Raw genomic sequence first — 18,172 nt, forward strand, 5'->3', positions numbered from 1 at the left:
ATGTTTCATGTTTTATGTGGACCGACCCCAGGAAGAGTAGCTGCTGCTTTCGCAACAGCTAACGGGGATCCTAACAAAGTACCAAATACAGTGAGGGAAAAAAGTATTTGATCCCCTGCTGATTTTGTACGTTTGCCCACTGACAAAGAAATGATCAGTTTATAATTTTAATGGTAGTGAGAGACAGAATAACAACAAAAAAATCCAGAAAAACGCATGTCAAAAATGTTATAAATTGATTTGCATTTTAATGAGGGAAATAAGTATTTGACCCCCTCTCAATCAGAAATATTTTTGGCTCCCAGGTGTCTTTTATACAGGTAACGAGTTAAGATTAGGATCACACTCTTAAAGGGAGACACCTGTCCACAGAAGCAATCAATCAGATTCCAAACTTTCCACCATGGCCAAGACCAAAGAGCTCTCCAAGGATGTAGACCTACACAAAGCTGAAAATGGGCAACAAGACCATCGCCAAGCAGCTTGGTGAGAAGGTGACAACAGTTGGTGCGATAATTTGCAAATGGAAGAAACACAAAAGAACTGTCAATCTCCCTCGGCCTGGGGCTCCATGCAAGATCTCACCTCGTGGAGTTGCAATGATCATGAGAACGGTGAGGAATCAGCCCAGAACTACACGGGAGGATCTTGTCAATGATCTTAAGGCAGCTGGGACCATAGTCACCAAGAAAACAATAGGTAACACACTACGCCGCGAAGGACTGAAATCCTGCAGCGCCCGCAAAGTCCCCCTGCTCAAGAAAGCACATATACAGGCCCGGCTGAAGTTTGCCAATGAACATCTGAATGATTTAGAGGAGAACTGGGTGAAAGTGTTGTGGTCAGATGAGACCAAAATGGAGCTCTTTGGCATCAACTCAACTCGCCGTGTTTGGAGGAGGCGGAATGCTGCCTATGACCCCAAGAACACCATCCCCACCGTCAAACATGGAGGTGGAAACATTATGCTTTGGGGGTGTTTTTCTGCTAAGGGGACAGGACAACTTCACCGCATCAAAGTGACGATGGACGGGGCCATGTACTGTCAAATCTTGGGTGAGAACCTCCTTCCGTCAGCCAGGGCATTGAAAATGGGTTGTGGATTGGTATTCCAGCATGACAATGACCCAAAACACACGGCCAAGGCAACAAAGGAGTGGCTCAAGAAGAAGCACATTATGGTCCTGGAGTGGCCTAGCCAGTCTTGCCAAACGTCAGCCTCGAAACGTTAATGACTTGGAGAAGATCTGCAAAGAGGAGTGGGACAAAATCCCTCCTGAGATGTGTGCAAACCTCGTGGCCAACTACAAGAAACGTCTGACCTCTGTGATTGCCAAAAAGGGTTTTGCCACCAAGTACTAAGTCATGTTTTGCAGAGGGGTCAAATACTTATTTCCCTCATTAAAATGCAAATCAATTTATAACATTTTTGACATGCGTTTTTCTGGATTTTGTTGTTGTTATTCTGTCTCTCACTGTTCAAATAAACCTACCATTAAAATTATAGACTGATCATGTCTTTGTCAGTGGGCAAACGTACAAAATCAGCAGGGGATCAAATCTTTTTTTCCCTCACTGTACTGCCTCTCAGGACCCCGATGGAGTACTCCATCCTCTACTTATGGAATCCCAATCATTTACCATTTTAAATATTTGGGAGTAGATATATTTCCTTCCTTAGATAAAACCATTGCCAGAAACTTTAACAGAACACACAAATCAATTCAATCCGACAGTAGATGGACTAACATCCCAGTTGCTGTGAACTGCAGAATATCAATTGTCAAAATGAGTATATTGCCAAGGCTGAATTTCTGTAGTTCAATGCTTCCCATGTCTCCCCCTTCTGGCTATTGGGATGAAATTCATAGTGCGGTTTTAAAATTGATATGGAAAGGTAAACGATCCCAGATAAAATTAACAAACTTACAAAGAGGGAAAGACGTAAGAGGACTAACCGTACCAAACTTTAAATTGTATTTCCAGGCATTAGCATTTAATCTATCCTAAATAGTTTAGACATGATTCTTCCCACCCCTGGCTGAGTATAGAGAGAAATATGGTGTCTCCTAATGCCCTGGAAGAGGTGGTCTTCACTGATATATCCCTTAAACAATGTAAACTACGCTTTGGTCCTATAATTGCTCCCACAATTTATATTTGGTGCAAAGATTTTAAACATTGTAACTGGGAATCAAAATGGCATGCCCATACTCCAATATGTCACAATAATGCCTTGGGATCTGGAGGGCGACCTTTTGCATCCCCCCAATGGTCCAAATGTGGAATCCGTACCCTTGCCGATATCATGGACAGTAATGGTTTGAGAACATTCCAAGATTTGAAAGACACATACACATTACCAGGCAACTCCTTTTTTCTATATTTACAACTTAAGTTAGCTACAGTGCCTTCAGAAAGTATTCATACCCCTTGACTTATTCCACATTTTGTTGTGTTACAGCCTGAATTCAAAATGGATTAAATAGATTTAGTTTCTCACCCATCTACACACAATACCCCATAATGGGCTCCCGAGTGGCGCAGCGGTCTAAGGCACTGCATCTCAGTGCTTGAGGCATCACTACAAACCCCCTGGTTCGATTCCAGGCTGTATCACAACCGGCCGTGATTGGGAGTCCCATAGGGCGGCGCACAATTGGCCCAGGGTCGTCCGGGTTTGGCTGGTGTAGGCCATCATTGTAAATAAGAATTTGTTCTTAACTGACTTGCCTAGTTAAATAAACAATAATAAAAAAATGACTTAGAACACCTACTCATTCAAGGGTTGTTCTTTATTTTCTACATTGTAGAATAATAGTGAAGACATCAAAACTATGAAATAACACATATGGAATCATGTAGTAGCCAAAAAAGTGTTAAACAAATCAAAATTATATTTTATATTTGAGATTCTTCAAATAGCCACCTTTTGCCTTGATGACAGCTTTGCACACTCTTGGCATTCTCTCAACCAGCTTCATGAAGTAGTCACCTGGAATGCATTTCAATTAACAGGTGTGCTTAACACTTTTTTGTTTACCACGTGATTTCATATGTGTTATTTCATAGTTTTGATGTCTTCACTATTATTCTACAATGTAGAAAATAGTAAAAATAATGAAAATCCTTTGAATGAGTAGGTGTTCTAAAACTTTTGACCGGTATTGTAAGTATTCACACCCCAGCCAATACTTTGTAGAAGCACCTTTGGCAGTGATTACAGCTGTGAGTCTTTCTGGGTAAGTCTCTAAGAGCTTTCCACACCTGGATTGTGCAACATTTGCTCATTATTCTTTTCAAAATTCTTCAAGCTTTGTCAAATTGCTAGACAGCGATGTGCGATGTTCAGATCATGCCATAGATTTTCAAGTAGATTTAATTCTAAACTGTAACTCGGCCACTCGGGAACATTCACTGTCTTCTTGGCTCCAGTGTAGATTGTGTTTTAGGTTATTGTCCTGCTGAAAGGTGAGGTCATCTCCCAGTGTCTGCTGGACAGCAGACTGAACCAGGTTTTCCTCTAGGATTTTGCCTGTGCTTAGCTCCATTCCATAATTTTTTATCCTGAAAAACTCCCCAGTCCTTAATGATTACAAGCATACCCATAGCATGATGCAGCCACCACTATGCTTTAAGTGGTAGCTTAGTGGTTAAGAGCGTTGTGCCAGTAACCGAAAGGTCGCTGGTTCTAATCCCCGAGCCGACTAGGTGAAAAATCTGTCGATGTGCCCTTGAGCAAGGCACTTATCCCTAATTGCTCCTGTAAGTCGCTCTGGATAAGAGCGTCTGCTAAATGACAAAAAAAATATATATATATGGGGAGTGGTACTCAGTAATGTGTTGTATTGGATTTGCCCGAAAACATAACACTTGTATTCAGGACAAAAAGTAAATTGGTTTGCCACATTTTTTGCAGTATTACTTTAGTGCCTTGTTGCGAACAGGATGTTCAGAATGTTTTTATTCTGTACAGGCTTCCTTCTGTCAATTAGGTTATTATTGTGGAGTAACTACAATGTTGTTGATCTATCCTCAGTTTTCTCCTATCACAGCCATTCAACTCTGAGCGGTTTTCTTCCTCTACGGCAACTGAGTTAGGAAGGACGCTTGCATCTTTTGTATTGACTGGGTGTATTGATACACCATCCAAAGTGTAATTCATAACTTCACCATGCTCAAAGGGATATTCAATGTCTGCTTATTATTTATTTTTTATTTTTTATTTTTCTTATTTTTTATTTTTTATTTTTTTTATTTTTTTGGGGGGGGGGGATGGATCAGCTTAATATTGCAGATAGATTGTATCTTCTATCAATGTAATTGTCTGCATCACTTCCAATCCCCCATTTATTTTTATTTTTTTATATATATATTCCCCTTTATTACTTTTCAACCCCACCATCCTTTCCCTACTTGGAGTAAATTAGTGAACAACAACGCCCAGGCCTCTACTTCCGGTCTATACTTACTATCTACACCTTATGGACAGAGTTAATTTTACAATAATTCTATATCTATATATATATATATATATATATTTATTAATTTTTTTGCTCCTGAACTTCTTCTACTCTCAACCTCTCCGATCATTTTCATGATGTCCATCCGGTTTGCTTCTAAATGCCATATCTTTCTAACTGTGCTCTTTCCCAAAAGCTCCCAACATACAACCTATATACTTATTATGGACACAGTATGCTTACATTATTAGCTATCTTTGTTATTATTTGTTGTTATTTGTTATTAGTCCCATCCTTCAACTCTATTCAATACCTCCCATCTATCTCTTAACACCATCCATATAGGATTTCTATTTGCCATATATATTTCGACCGTACTGTGATGTTTTACAAAAGTTCTGAACCTTTCTATTCTCATTGCTTCTACAGATTGTGAATTAAAAATAAACATTTTTGCTAAAAGTATTATTATATTATTGATTGATTGACTATGACTTTTCAGATCACCCAGTAATGCTATCTGCAAGGTTAGTTCCAGGTAAATATTGGAATCCTTTAGCCATTCCTGGACCTGTGTCCAAAAACAAGCTACAAATGGACAGAACCAAAACAAATGATCTAATGATTCTATCTCTTCACAGCAAAATCTGCAGAGCTGGGAAGATTGTATCCCCCATATAAATAACATTCTATTGGTAGCAAGAATTTTATATAATAATTTAAATTGAAAGATTCAAATTTTTTGAATCCGGTGTCGTTTTGCGTGTCAGTTCATAAACACTATGCCATGGGATCGGTACGTCAAAGATCTCTTCCCAACTATTTTGCAATCTATATGGGACGGCTGTCAATCCTTTGGTCCTTAAGTGAAACTGATATACTTTTTTATTTATCACAGTTTTCCTTAACCAATTATGTTCTTTAATGCAAGGCCGGCAGACAAGTTCCTTACTTTCTCCCCCTTCAACTTTCCTCTTCCACTTTTGCGGTAAGGCTGCAATTATTTGGTTGTAATTCTGGGTAGAGCAGACATTTCCATATGTTTTTGTTAGCTGCATGTGCGACATAACTCCACCAGTCCTACCGATGATATCATTTACGAAGATTATACCTTTTTTAAACATTCTGTCAAAAAATAAAGGTTTTTTGTCAATTAGTATATTTGAATTTAACCACAATATTTGTTGCATTATTTGTTCTGTCGTTTCTGGAGGATTAAATTGAAATTGCAACCAACTTTCTATGGCTTGTTTTAGAAATAGTGACATTTGGGAGATTATTTCCTTTTCAAATAACTGAAAGTGAGAGGTTGTAATCTGAATAAAGGGAAAAAGGCCTTTCTTGAACAGTGGGTGAGACAATCTTACTAATTTGCTTGAGAACCAGTTCGGATTTAAGTATAACTTTTGGATGACTGAAGATTTTAGTGATAGGTCTAATGCTTTAATATTTAATAATTTCTGTCCTCCGAATTCATATTCATTATATAAATATGCTCTTTTAATTTTGTCTGGCTTGCCGTTCAAATAAAATTGAATATTTTTTTCTCATATAATTTAAAAAACTGTTTGCTAGGCGTAGGCAAGACCATAAGCAAATAGGTAAACTGGGATAATACTAAAGAGTTAATCAGGGTGATTTTTCCACAAATTGACAGGTATTTTCCTTTCCATGGTAGTAAGATTTTATCTATTTTTGCTAACTTTCTATTAAAATTTATTGAAGTGAGATCATTTATTTCCTTTGGGATATGTATTCCGAGTATATCTACATCACCATCAGACCATTTTATTGGTAAACTACATGGTAATGTAAAAATTGTATTTTTAGTGATCCAATACGTAATATAGTACATTTGTCATAATTTGGTTTTAATCCAGAGAGGTTAGAAAATGTATCTAGATCCTCTATGAGGCTGTGGAGGGATTCTAGTTGTGGATCTAAAAGAAAACATGAATCATCTGCGTACAATGACACCTTTGTTTTTAAGCCCTGTATTTCTAATCCTCTGATATTATTATTGGATCTGATTTTAATAGCTAACATCTCGATGGCCACAATAAATAGATATGCCGATAGTGGACAACCTTGTTTCACTCCTCTTGACAGTTTAAAACTTTCTGAGAAATAGCCATTATTTACTATTTTACACCTAGGGTTACTATACATGATTTTGACCCATTTTATAAGAGATTCTCCAAAATTGAAATGCTCCAGGCATTTATATATAAATTCCAGTCGAACTTTATCAAATGCCTTTTCGAAGTCTGCTATGAATAGCAGGCCTGGTTTCCCATATTTTTCATAGTGTTCTATTGTTTCCAATACTTGCCTTATATTATCTCCAATGTATCTTCCATGTAAAAAACCTGTCTGATTAGAATGAATAATATCCGACAATACCTTTTTAATTCTATGCGCTATACATTTTGCTAGGATTTTTGCATCACAACACTGAAGTGTAAGGGGCCTCCAATTTTGTAAATGGACTGGATCTTTATATTTTCCACTTGTATCCTGTTTCAGTAATAATGAGATCAGACCTTCTTCTTGAGTGTCAGATAATCTACCATTTACATAGGAGTGGTTAAAACATGCTAATAACGGTCCTCTTAGTATATCAAAAAAGGTTTGGTATACCTCGATTGGTATGCCATCCAACCCTGGAGTTTTCCCGGACTTAAAGTCTTTAATTGTATCCAGAAGTTCCTCCTCTGTAATTTCACCTTCACATGAGTCTTTCTGTGTGGCTGTTAATTTGACATTATCAATAGAAAAAAAATCTCTACAATTAGCTTCAGTTAGAGGAGATGGAGGCGACTGAAAAGAAAACATATGCTTAAAATACTTTGTTTCTTCCTTCAAAATATCATTAGGTGAATTATGGGTGACTCCGTCAATTGTAACCAGTTTCATTAAGTTCTTTTTGGTAGCATTCCTATGTTGAAGATTAAAAAGAATTTTGTGCATTTTTCCCCATATTCCATCCAGTTTGCTTTATTTTTATAATATATTACACTTGATCTTTCTTGAATAAGTTTTTCCATTTCTTTTTGTTTTTCCTCTAATTTATTCTGAGCCTCTATGTTACAGTTTTTATTGCCATCTATCTGTTCTGTTAGACTTTCTATTTCCTTTCTTAGTATAAACTCTTTTGACCTAAATTGCTTTTGTTTTCGAGATGAGTACTGAATTGCATGGCCTCTAAAGGCACATTTAAAGGTGTCCCATACAATAAGGGGATTCGCTGTACCTATGTTATCTTGGAAAAAGTCAGTTATAAATTCCTTTGTTCTAATTATAAATAAATTATCATCTAATAGGCTTTGATTAAATTTCCAATATCCTCGCCCACGTGGAAATTCAGTCAGAGTAATGTATATGCCTATTATATGATGGTCCGACCGCATTCTGTCCCCTATCAACACTTTTTTTACTTTTGGTGCCAACGAGAATGAGATAAGAAAGAAGTCAAGACGACTAGCTTGATTCAGTCTCCGCCATGTATATCTCACTAGATCAGCATATTTAAGCCTCCATATATCTACTAGTTCTAATGTATCCATGACATTCACAATTTCCTTAAGAGCATGTGGGTGATTGTTTGTGGTGTGATTTCCTTTTCGGTCCATTGAGCTATTTAAAACAGTATTATAATCCCCCCACCATAATAATATTGTCTTGAGTTGCTTGCAGGCTTGATAATTTATTATATATATTGTCAAAGAATTGTGGATCATCATTATTTGGTCCGTAAAGGTTAATGAGCCATATCTGTTTATGGTCCAATACCATATTTAAAATAATCCATCTACCTTGCGTATCTATTTGGACAATTTGCACATTCGGATCGAAATTACTATTAATTAATATCATCACCCCTTTTGAATTTCTTTGCCCATGGGAGAAGTATATTTCCCCCATTCTTTTTTCCACGCTACTTCATCTCGAATTGTTGAATGAGTTTCCTGTATACAATAGATATTATATTCCTTCTCTTTGAGCCATGTAAATATTGTTCTTCTTTTGTTATTATCAGCTAAGCCATTACAATTATAACTGGCTATACTTATTTCACCATACACCATAATGAGATACAAGTTTCAAGTCTATTTATCATTATATATGTTTGTAAATTTACCAATAAAAAATTGCGTAATGATTGAGTGTCCATATAGCTGTACCGTGATATTTGCATTGCTACGGAGTAACCCTTCAATTGTTCTCCACTAATTCCCCCGCTAAAGCCCCTCCCCATCCCAAGTTGAGCCGTCATCCCAGTGATCAGCATCCCACCCACGTCCCTCCGTATCCCTAAGGCCCCGAGAGGCCAGGACCCATCCATCGAAAACAGCACACAGTGCCACCCACAAAACAGAAGCAGGTTAACCGCCAAAAGCATTTCCAATGCTTTCACCTCTATATATATCTATATAACTATTATTATTTTTTTAATTATGCATATCCTATTTTCCATCATTATCAATTAATATGCGTAATAATGTCGGCAGTTCACGCATAGGATTCTAACATATAACCAGGATTGCCATTGTATTACATTTAATTCATTGACAAGCAATTATTATCCTAGCAAATAATTCCCGCGGTCCATCCCATACCCCCCCCCCCCAACACCCCCCCACAACAGATGCCAGACAAGCACACACGCACATACTCACATACTCCAACACACTCAACCCCCCTCCTCCACAATCCACCATAAAATCCGATACTCAACGGCTGTTATATCCCAGAGCCCAACTCGAGAAATAACTTGATCTACGAGTGCACATACAGTTAAAGCTGATTGAGAAAGCATGCAGATTGAGCAGAAATTGATAACAATGTGAGATTTGATTAATCTACTTAATCTATGTCAAGTCCTAGGTGATGGAGATCAGATCCACCCTCTTCACCTGAGACACAAACACTCTGATCCCCTGTTGTAACCCTTTTCCCAAGCATCTCCATGCGGTCAGACCTTTGATTATTTTGTGCCACCTGGGCCACAATGATAAACCCCCTCTCTGATTGTCCGAGTGTGACCCCCTCCCCATGGGTTACTGCAGCCAGTGTTGCCAGCACTGCCACTACCTGGGTGGGCGTACCCCACCGGAATCCCCACCGGCTAGGTAAAAGGTCGTCTGCTTTTTTTTACCAATCTGCCCTTCTTTGCGAGGCATTGGAAAACTTCCCTGGTCTTTCTGGTTGAATCTGTGCTTGAAATTCACTGCTCGACTGACGGACCTTACATATAATTGTGTGTGTAGGGTACAGAGATGAGGTAGTCATTCAAAAATCATGTTAAACACTATTGTGCACACAGAGTGAGTTCATGCAACTTATTATGTGACTTGTTAAGCACATTTTTACACCTGAACGTATTTAGGCTTGCCATTACAAAGGAGTTGAAAACGTATTAACTCAAGACATTTCAGCTTTTAATTTTTAATTAATTGGTAAAAACCCAACGAACCATCCAATGATGGGATTTACAAATAAATGATCTGGGCTCCAAAAAGGACTGATCTCTATAATATATAAACAACATTTGGAAAGTTCATATTCTGGGCTAGCCATTAAAAAAGTATGGTCCACAGATCTAAGAGAATCTGAATAACCCTTTAACTGGAACAGAATATGGAAAAATATGACCTTGGCATCCTGTAATCTGAACCATCAATTTATACATTCTAAGTTTGTTCACAGACTGTATTTAACACCAAAGAAAAGTTTGATGATGACATTTCCCCCAACTCCCAACTGTTCACTGTGTCCCCTAAAACATTCCTTCATTTGATGTTGGAGTGCCCTGCAGTTAAATGCTTCTGGGACAAAGTTACAAAATTAATTTTGAAGTGCATGAATGTAAATATTCAATGCGTTGCATCTACTATGTTACTTAATGATGATAGCTCCTTGAATCTCTCAATCAATCACAGATGATTACTGCTGGCAGGCAGCACTTCAGCAAAAAAAGATGCTGGCTCTTAGATGGAAAACACCCCGCTCTTTCACAATTCGCCAGTGGATACAGTTACTATTAGAAGTCATAACATTAGAATTATCGACAGCGAGAATTTATGGTTCTAGTCAAGGAACAATTGAGGCCTGGACAAATATACTTGACTCTGTAAAGAATAATCTCAGCTAAAGCCCAACACATACAAATAAACAATCTATAAACCCCAACAGATACATACAAACAAAATATATACAGTGAAACTGCCATATATATACTGTACCTATCTTTGCTTTCAGGCCCACAGGGAAGGGGTGGTATGGGGAGGGTTTTCTCTGGTCGTCGGGAGGGGGGGCGGGAGGGTGGATGTAAAAGCATCCTCAGTTAGGGGATAAGGGGTAGGCGGTGGGGTGTGGGTAGATAGAGATATGGGGGGGTGGACTGACAACCAACCTGTGTTGCTAGGCGGGGTGGTAAGGGGTGGAAAACATGGTTTAATTGACATTTAGTAAAGATGTGTATGTATTATTTATGCTCTACATACAGTGTACTGTACATTGTCTGTGTATGTGTGTCGTCATCTGACAGAACCCACTCAGCCAGCTAATGTGGCTGCTGAGGTGACTGTTCAGGCCAGCCCTGAGCGACCACATAGGCCTATGGTTGAGAAGCCTCGCAGGCCCAGTGTGGAGAGGGAGATGAAGAATAGCCCAGAGAAGGCAGGGAAGTCTCCTCCACCACCCCCACCACGGAGGTTCTTCCCTTCACTGTCAGGCCCAGGGCTGACCACAGGGAGGTCTGGAGAAGTCATCTTTACTACCAGGAAGGAAGCCGCCACCGCACAGGTGTGTGACTCATTTGTTCGGCAGTATCACTAGTCAAGCAGCAATCCCAGACAGGATAACCTCATAATATTTGTAACACTGCCAGTCAAATGGCTGTCTTTAGTAAGATGTATGCACACATGACTGTAAGTCACTTTGGATAAAAGTGTCTGCTAAATGGCTTATTATTATTAGTAGTAGTAGTGTATGCACACATGACCTAGTGGGGGATACAGTGCCAATTTATCCAAGCCACTTTTGCTCTGTCAAGTTTTCCGGTGTCCAAGTCAGTGTGTCGCTATCCCCTTCAGGATGATGAAGAGGAGGTGGTCCCTCAACCCAGTCCCAAACCCACCAGACAGCCCCCAGAGGTCAAGCCCAAGCCCCAAACCACTCCTGTTTCCACAGCCTCAGCTGAGACAGAGGAAAAGGAGGACGAAGAAGAAGAGGATGATGATGATGAGGAGGAGGATCAATTCATGAAGGAACTACAGGTAAATAAACACTGTCAGATGAATACCACAAATATGTACAAAGCATTTGTCCATTTTTAACCTTTTAACATAAACAGTAGCACTATTGTACGTGATATTATCTTACATGCATTACTACTAAAACCTCATGAAAATGTGTTTATGTCGCCCTCTGTTGTTCAAAGGAAGAATGGGTTTTGTCTGTGTGAACAAGAATATGCCCAGCCAAATACATCAGTTAGTGTGATATTTAACTCAGTCTTTGTTGTACAGCCACCGAGCCCTTGTCATGATATACGATCTGGAATCTGTGATCTAATCAGTGCACTTTGACCTCTTCAGGTGTTTCAGAAGTGCACTCTTAGAGATGTAAGCACGAAGTGTGACATAGACCTTACAAGCACTGCATCCCAAGTCAGACAGATAGAGCCAGAGCTCTCCCTCTCACCCAAAGACCCAAAGGTAACAGATGTGGTGCCCTTTTACTAACCCGCTTTGTGTGGTGTGCCCATGGTCTGACCTTAGGCCTGCACTCACTGCTTATCTGGCCTCTAACACTAATCTGATCTGGGGCCTGCCTGTCTGTGCTTACAGCTTAATCAGACTCTGAATCTGGTCTGAGCTTGGATCTAAAGCTTGCTTTTGATTGAATGTGCTTCTGAACACTGGTCTGACTGCCACTCAGTGCTTGGATATTAGTATTGGAATGGCCTGGGGGCCGGAGGTTTGGTGTTTCCTCTGGTGTTTCCTGTCTGTCATGTTATCAATGCCTTTCAGAGAATTGGCTGATGTCTCATATAAAAGGTGTATGGTGTCTCTTGGCGTTGGAAAATGTTTGCTCTTGATTTCCAAATGTGATGTTATCTTCAATTAATTTCCATTTCCTTCCACTCTGAGATTGCGGACTTATCATTCACACTGTGCAGTGTTCTTGCCTGGCTCTGTGAATGAATCTGCATCTGATATTTTGTAGCATATCTCTCTTATCACATGGTGCTTGACTCTATTTCCCTCAGTTCTCTAAGCATGCTTTCTTGGCTGCCATGCCTGGTCTCTCTCTTGGCTGCCATGGCTGTAAATTGAAGTGTAAACTGTACTCAAAGAGCTGTTGTGCAATGATGTTATTCCCTAAACTGTCCTAGCAGAGTCAGGAGAACAAGGGTAAAGAGAAAAGTGTGCTCAACACTGATGAAAACAGATTTGACACTGTTCCAAAGAGTCCCAGGGTAAGTCTTAACTCCCCCATATAACCCATGTTCCTCAGTCAGAATACAGTATATACAGTATATTGTGTATTTGTGATATTGATAGCTATTTCCCGGATTTTTTTTTCCAGGTCATGTATTATGTCACAGGACAGTTATCCAATGAGAAGCCTCCATCGGGAAAAACAGACCAATCGGAAGGCAGGGAGGGAACAGTGTCCCCCTCACAGGTGGCAGACACAAATACATTTGACTCCCAGCAGCCAGAGTTACTAATAGCAGACAGGTCACCTCTAGTATCATGTAACTCAGTGCTGGAAAGCCAAGATTGTCCTCCTAATACACAGAAGATAGCAGTTGGAGAAGATAGTGAGAAGGAGAGCCTCGTAGATGAGAATGTCCGGAAGGATCCTGTTCAGAGTCAGAAAGTGAGGGTAGTTGAACCTGTGTCTCCTCCAATACCTGCAGAGAAGCAGGACATATCTGAAGCCTCTCAACAAGACTGTTATCTTACTAACAGTATAACATCATCATCTTTGTCAACATCACAACCACCATATTCACCAGCATCACTACCACCACCACCATCATCTTCACCACCACCAGTACCAGTAATCAAGTCTGTGACTAGTACAGGCCAGGAGGTTTCAGGTAATCCAGGGTCTCCTCCACCAGAGAGCAGGGGCCTGGATGACAGCCAGAGCCCGCAGGTAGTGTTGAGGTCCTCCAGAGGAAGAGCACCACGGTATGTAGAGGAGGGCAGCAGCCTGAGCCCTGACCTCCCAGATGAGGAGGGCCCTCCTCCCCCTGAGAACATCTCCTTCATGATGATCACCAGCAACAGAGTGCAGGCTCTGTCCGCTGGGGAGTACCAGGAGATAGTGAATGGTACCAACGTGTCCGAGGTTCAGACCGTCAATGTGGGGAACGACACCACCAGTATCAGCCAGGAGCACTGTGGCTTCGACAGGAAGCCTGTGATCATCATATTCGACGAGCCCATGGACATCCGGTCGGCCTACAAGCGTATGTCCACCATCTTTGAGTGTGAAGAGGAGCTGGATAGGCTGCTGCACCAGCAGAGCATCAAGGAGGAAGCAGAGGAGGCAGCGTCAGAGAAGAGTGTACCTCAGGTAAAGCCTAACACTGAACTACATCAGGCAAACAAGACAGCAGTGACAGAAAACACTGCAAGCCGTCACAATAATAGTCCTGCTGTGGTTGCGCAACAGAAGAGTACAGCAGAGTGCTCATCGCCAGAACAGTCTAAAACAGAGCCCTCAAACAGCAGCAAACCAGAGACCAAAAATAAGTTCAAATTCAAGTTCCCCAAAAATAAGTTGGCGGCTATCAGCCAAGCGATTCGCACTGGGACCAAAACAGGCAGGAAGACGCTCCAGGTGGTGGTCTATGAGGACAAGGAGGAGTGGGACGGACACATGAAGGAGACCGAAAGGTTTGAGATCAACAGCAGTAGCATACACCAAACTGACTCCAGTCACCTCACCACTGTGAATAACATCACATCACCAAGCACTCTCACCCAGTCAAACTCTAAACGCAGGACAGAGGAGATCTGTAAGAATGCCTACGAGTCCATAACCAGTCTAGAGGAGACCATTAAACAGCTGGAGATCACTGTGGACAATATAAGCCCCACAGCGCCTAAGACAGACTCCTGTGAAGAGTCTCCAGCCGCTGTGAAACCCAAACGAGAGAGGGAGGGCAGTCCCTCCAAGAGGCCTGCCCCTCCTCAGGTCTCGAAGTCCCTGAAGCATCCTCAGAGTAAGAAGTCCAAACCACAGCTTCCCAGGCCGTCCGTCACAAGCAGCTCCAAGAAACAGGTCTCTCTTAAAGCTCCTTCCCCCTAACGCTGCACTGGTGGCTGGGTCCCTCTGAGGGCTGGGCTGGTGGCTGGGTCCCTTCTCTCCCTCTAACCACAACAGATTAACAGGTTTTTCAGGTGCTGCTGGGGTACAGCTGGGATCTACCTCTGCTTATAAGCTGTCTTTGTGGTGTCAGCTGACATGATTGTTGTCCTTTGGGATCTGGGTTGCTATGACGTGTGTTTGTCTCCTAATTGTGGACTTTGAACAGTGCACTTTGTCTGGTTCAAAGTGACTGGCTTTAAAATGACTGGCTTTATATTGTGGTCGTGGTTCCGTTGTGCATGCTCTGTTCTCAGTGTTGGTGCAGGTTGGTCAGTGGTTGCTGAACTTTTAAAAAAAATTAGGACCCCTAACTTGACTCACCAGCTCTCTACATATACCCAAAGCCTGTATCAACGGCAATATAACGTTATAACTTTATAAGAAAATCTCTGGCATACCTCAACACCATAAATAAATCTTCTTTGTTATTAACCATCAATTACAAGGGTGCTAATTTATCCTCAACTGATAGTAAAATAACTTAATTAGCTTTTACTAATAATGTCCAAACAGCATGTGAAACTGTAAGTGCAAAATAAAAAAAAGAATACAGCTGAACACAAAATCCCCCATTACAGTCTCAGACTACCCCCTGGAGCTGGTACCCCTACTAGGACCTCCGTTTGGGGGAAGCATACTGCCATCTTATCTCTGGATACATGTATTTTTGGTTGTTGTTGCTTTGGCTCTTAGGTGTTTTCACAATCCGTCCTGAATATATTACTTTTATGTTTATTTTTGTCTGTTTGAATATTTACAGAATACAAGTGGCTCTCCTTCTTCGAATCGGATGTCTCTTTCTGTGTCTGCAAAGTCCTGGCAGCAACCAGCTGGGTCAGCTGACAAACCAGGAGGAAAAACTCAGAAGCTCCAGGCCAATCAGAAGCAGTTTCCACAGGTAGTTTTACTATAAGATGGCCTGTGTTAGGAAGTATTGGAGCAACTACTTTCATGATTTCGAGAGGTTTACGTGAAGCATTGGAAACTACAATAATAGGATATGTGTGTTGAATCCACTCGCTCTCTGTCTTGTTCTCCTATGTCTTCAAGACCTTTTGACTGTTACCATCTGTACCCTCTTCTTCACCTCCATATGCTCACCATGTAACTGTAATTCACTTGGAGATGGAGGCAAGGATAGAAGATTTGCAAGGATATATTCACTTCACTTTTTGAACATCTCCAACCTTAAACTAAATCAACTAAACTAAACCTATTTTCAAACTAAACTCACCCAGTGTCAGCTGTCCAAGTATTCTTTAACCCTCTTTATCTTGCCCTGAGAAGCATGATATTTATGTCATAAACATTGCATGTGCGTGATGAGTTAGTGCATTGAATTAGTGAATTACTGGGCATCATTAACCCTTTAGAATTAGATCATTTCCAGACTTCATATTTTCTATTAATCATCTATAATTAGTGTATTTTAGTGCCATCTGTTTGCTTTCTAACATGATGCTTATTAATCTTTGTATAATAACCCTTATTTTGCCTTTCTTGACATTCCATATCTCCCGCCATCTTTGTTTCGCAGGCTAACAGAAGTGCTAAGAAAGCTGGTGGGGATAGTAACCATTATTTCCTTGCTTTACCTGCTTCTAAGATCCCAGCCTTTTGTCATAGCTCTGGAAAAAATATGTCATCGCCCGGTTCAAACTCTGTGTCTAACCCTATTAAATCACCTTCCTCCTCCCCGTCCTCCTCACACAAGTCTTTCATCCCGTCTCTTAATCTGAGTCGTCTCATCCCTCCTAGTCCTTCTCTCAATAACAGACGTCAAAATCTTTCCCTCTCATCACAAACCCAAAATGGCCGACCCAGCCCTTTCTCTTACTGCTCATCTTCCTCTTCCTCCTCCACCTCCCCCTCTTCCAACTCCTCCTCTTTGTCCCCCACATCCACGTCTTCCACCTCCTCCTCCCCTCCCTCTCCCGCCCTCCTCTCCCCAACTGCCATGAGTCAAGGTGCGAGGAGTATCCACCGCATTGCACATATACCCAGCTTCACCGGTCACAAGATGCAAGGTGGACACAGCAGCAAAACCACACACATACCAGCAGTTTCTTCGTCCAAGGACATATGATGATCTTTTTATATGTATATGTAAAGTTAAGAACGTACCGTAAACTCATGCCACAGCTAGCTTGAAATGTCGCGGATGGAGCCATCCAATTTGTACCTTTTAGGTGGCTCAACCCGTTGGAACGTTGTCAAGGAGGCCGGTTACGTGTGTTGCAAAGCAGAGGATCACTGGTTGGAGCCCAGTATGGGGCAGTCGGACAGTGGAGGAAGCTAAGCTGTTAGCAGCACATGGACCCCTGTTACATAACGGTATATAAAGTATAGTGGAGGGAAATGCTGTTTTAATGGCAACATAATACAATTGCAGGGCATTCTCTCATTTCTCTCTAACTTTGATACGTTTTTGATCATGATCAATTTGAGTTCACATACAAAAACAGAAAATAGCTTGAGCTGGTTTTCATTCAATGCTCCCTTTGAGCAAGGGGACCTTTTTATTTCTGCCTCAGCTTTTGGGTTGTTCCGCGAAAAGAGCGCCTTTTGCGTCCCTTTGATATTTTAAATAGAAATTGTGCACCAATATTGAATTGTAAAAGCCTGTTATATTAAATGAAGTGCCCTTTAATATAGACTCCATGGAGAATTCAATGTTTTTTTTAAATATGAATAAAGGCTTGCTAAAGTGCCAATTCAGCATTTTGACATGTTCCTCCATCAACCCTGTGTCACTTCTAGGAAGATTTCAACCCACTTAATCCAAAGATTTCACCATAATTTCACCATCATTGTAAAGCTCTAGTTATTGTTGCTTTGACTGTCATTTCTGAAGATTATTATTTATTTAATGTGATTAGTGATTCATTTACATCTATCTCTCATTTTGGAGGCAGGTAGCTTAGCAGTTAAGCACGATGGGCCAGTAACCGAAAGATCGCTGGTTCGAATCCCCGAGCAGACTAGGTGAAAATTCTGTCTGTGCCTTTGAGCAAGGCACTTAACCCTAATTGCTCATGTAAGTCGCTCTGGATAAGAGCGTCTGCTAAATGACAAAACATTTACATTTTAAGGTCTACCTGTTACGTTAACTGAAATCTGGTTTTAATATGGTGAAACTATTCCTTAAAAAAAAAAATCGACATAAAAATGTAACAGTCAAATCATAGTGTAAAAGCAGTTGAGACGTTTCTACTATTTTTGGCAATTTTCTGGTGTTTAGTGGTGGAAAACTGAATGGGTCGAGCAATAACACATAGACAGACAGGCTAGAAATGTTTTAGCTATTTCAATGT

General features: G+C 40.7%; 1 protein-coding gene across 1 annotated transcript in view; it reads left to right on the forward strand.

Annotated features, from left to right (window-relative positions):
• LOC121535252 (sickle tail protein homolog) overlaps positions 1 to 17,487 on the forward strand; it is a 57,025-nt gene extending 39,538 nt beyond the window's left edge. The window contains exons 14-20 of the mRNA XM_041842131.2: positions 11,014 to 11,270; positions 11,561 to 11,743; positions 12,065 to 12,184; positions 12,868 to 12,948; positions 13,059 to 14,771; positions 15,619 to 15,756; positions 16,396 to 17,487. Of these exons, the coding sequence (XP_041698065.2) occupies positions 11,014 to 11,270; positions 11,561 to 11,743; positions 12,065 to 12,184; positions 12,868 to 12,948; positions 13,059 to 14,771; positions 15,619 to 15,756; positions 16,396 to 16,944 (3,041 nt within the window). The 3' untranslated portion in view covers positions 16,945 to 17,487. The remainder of the gene's footprint in view (positions 1 to 11,013; positions 11,271 to 11,560; positions 11,744 to 12,064; positions 12,185 to 12,867; positions 12,949 to 13,058; positions 14,772 to 15,618; positions 15,757 to 16,395) is intronic.
• Positions 17,488 to 18,172: the final 685 nt, after the last annotated feature.

Source organism: Coregonus clupeaformis, chromosome 21 (genome assembly GCF_020615455.1).
Source record: "Coregonus clupeaformis isolate EN_2021a chromosome 21, ASM2061545v1, whole genome shotgun sequence".
In the NCBI taxonomy this organism is placed as follows: domain Eukaryota; kingdom Metazoa; phylum Chordata; class Actinopteri; order Salmoniformes; family Salmonidae; genus Coregonus; species Coregonus clupeaformis.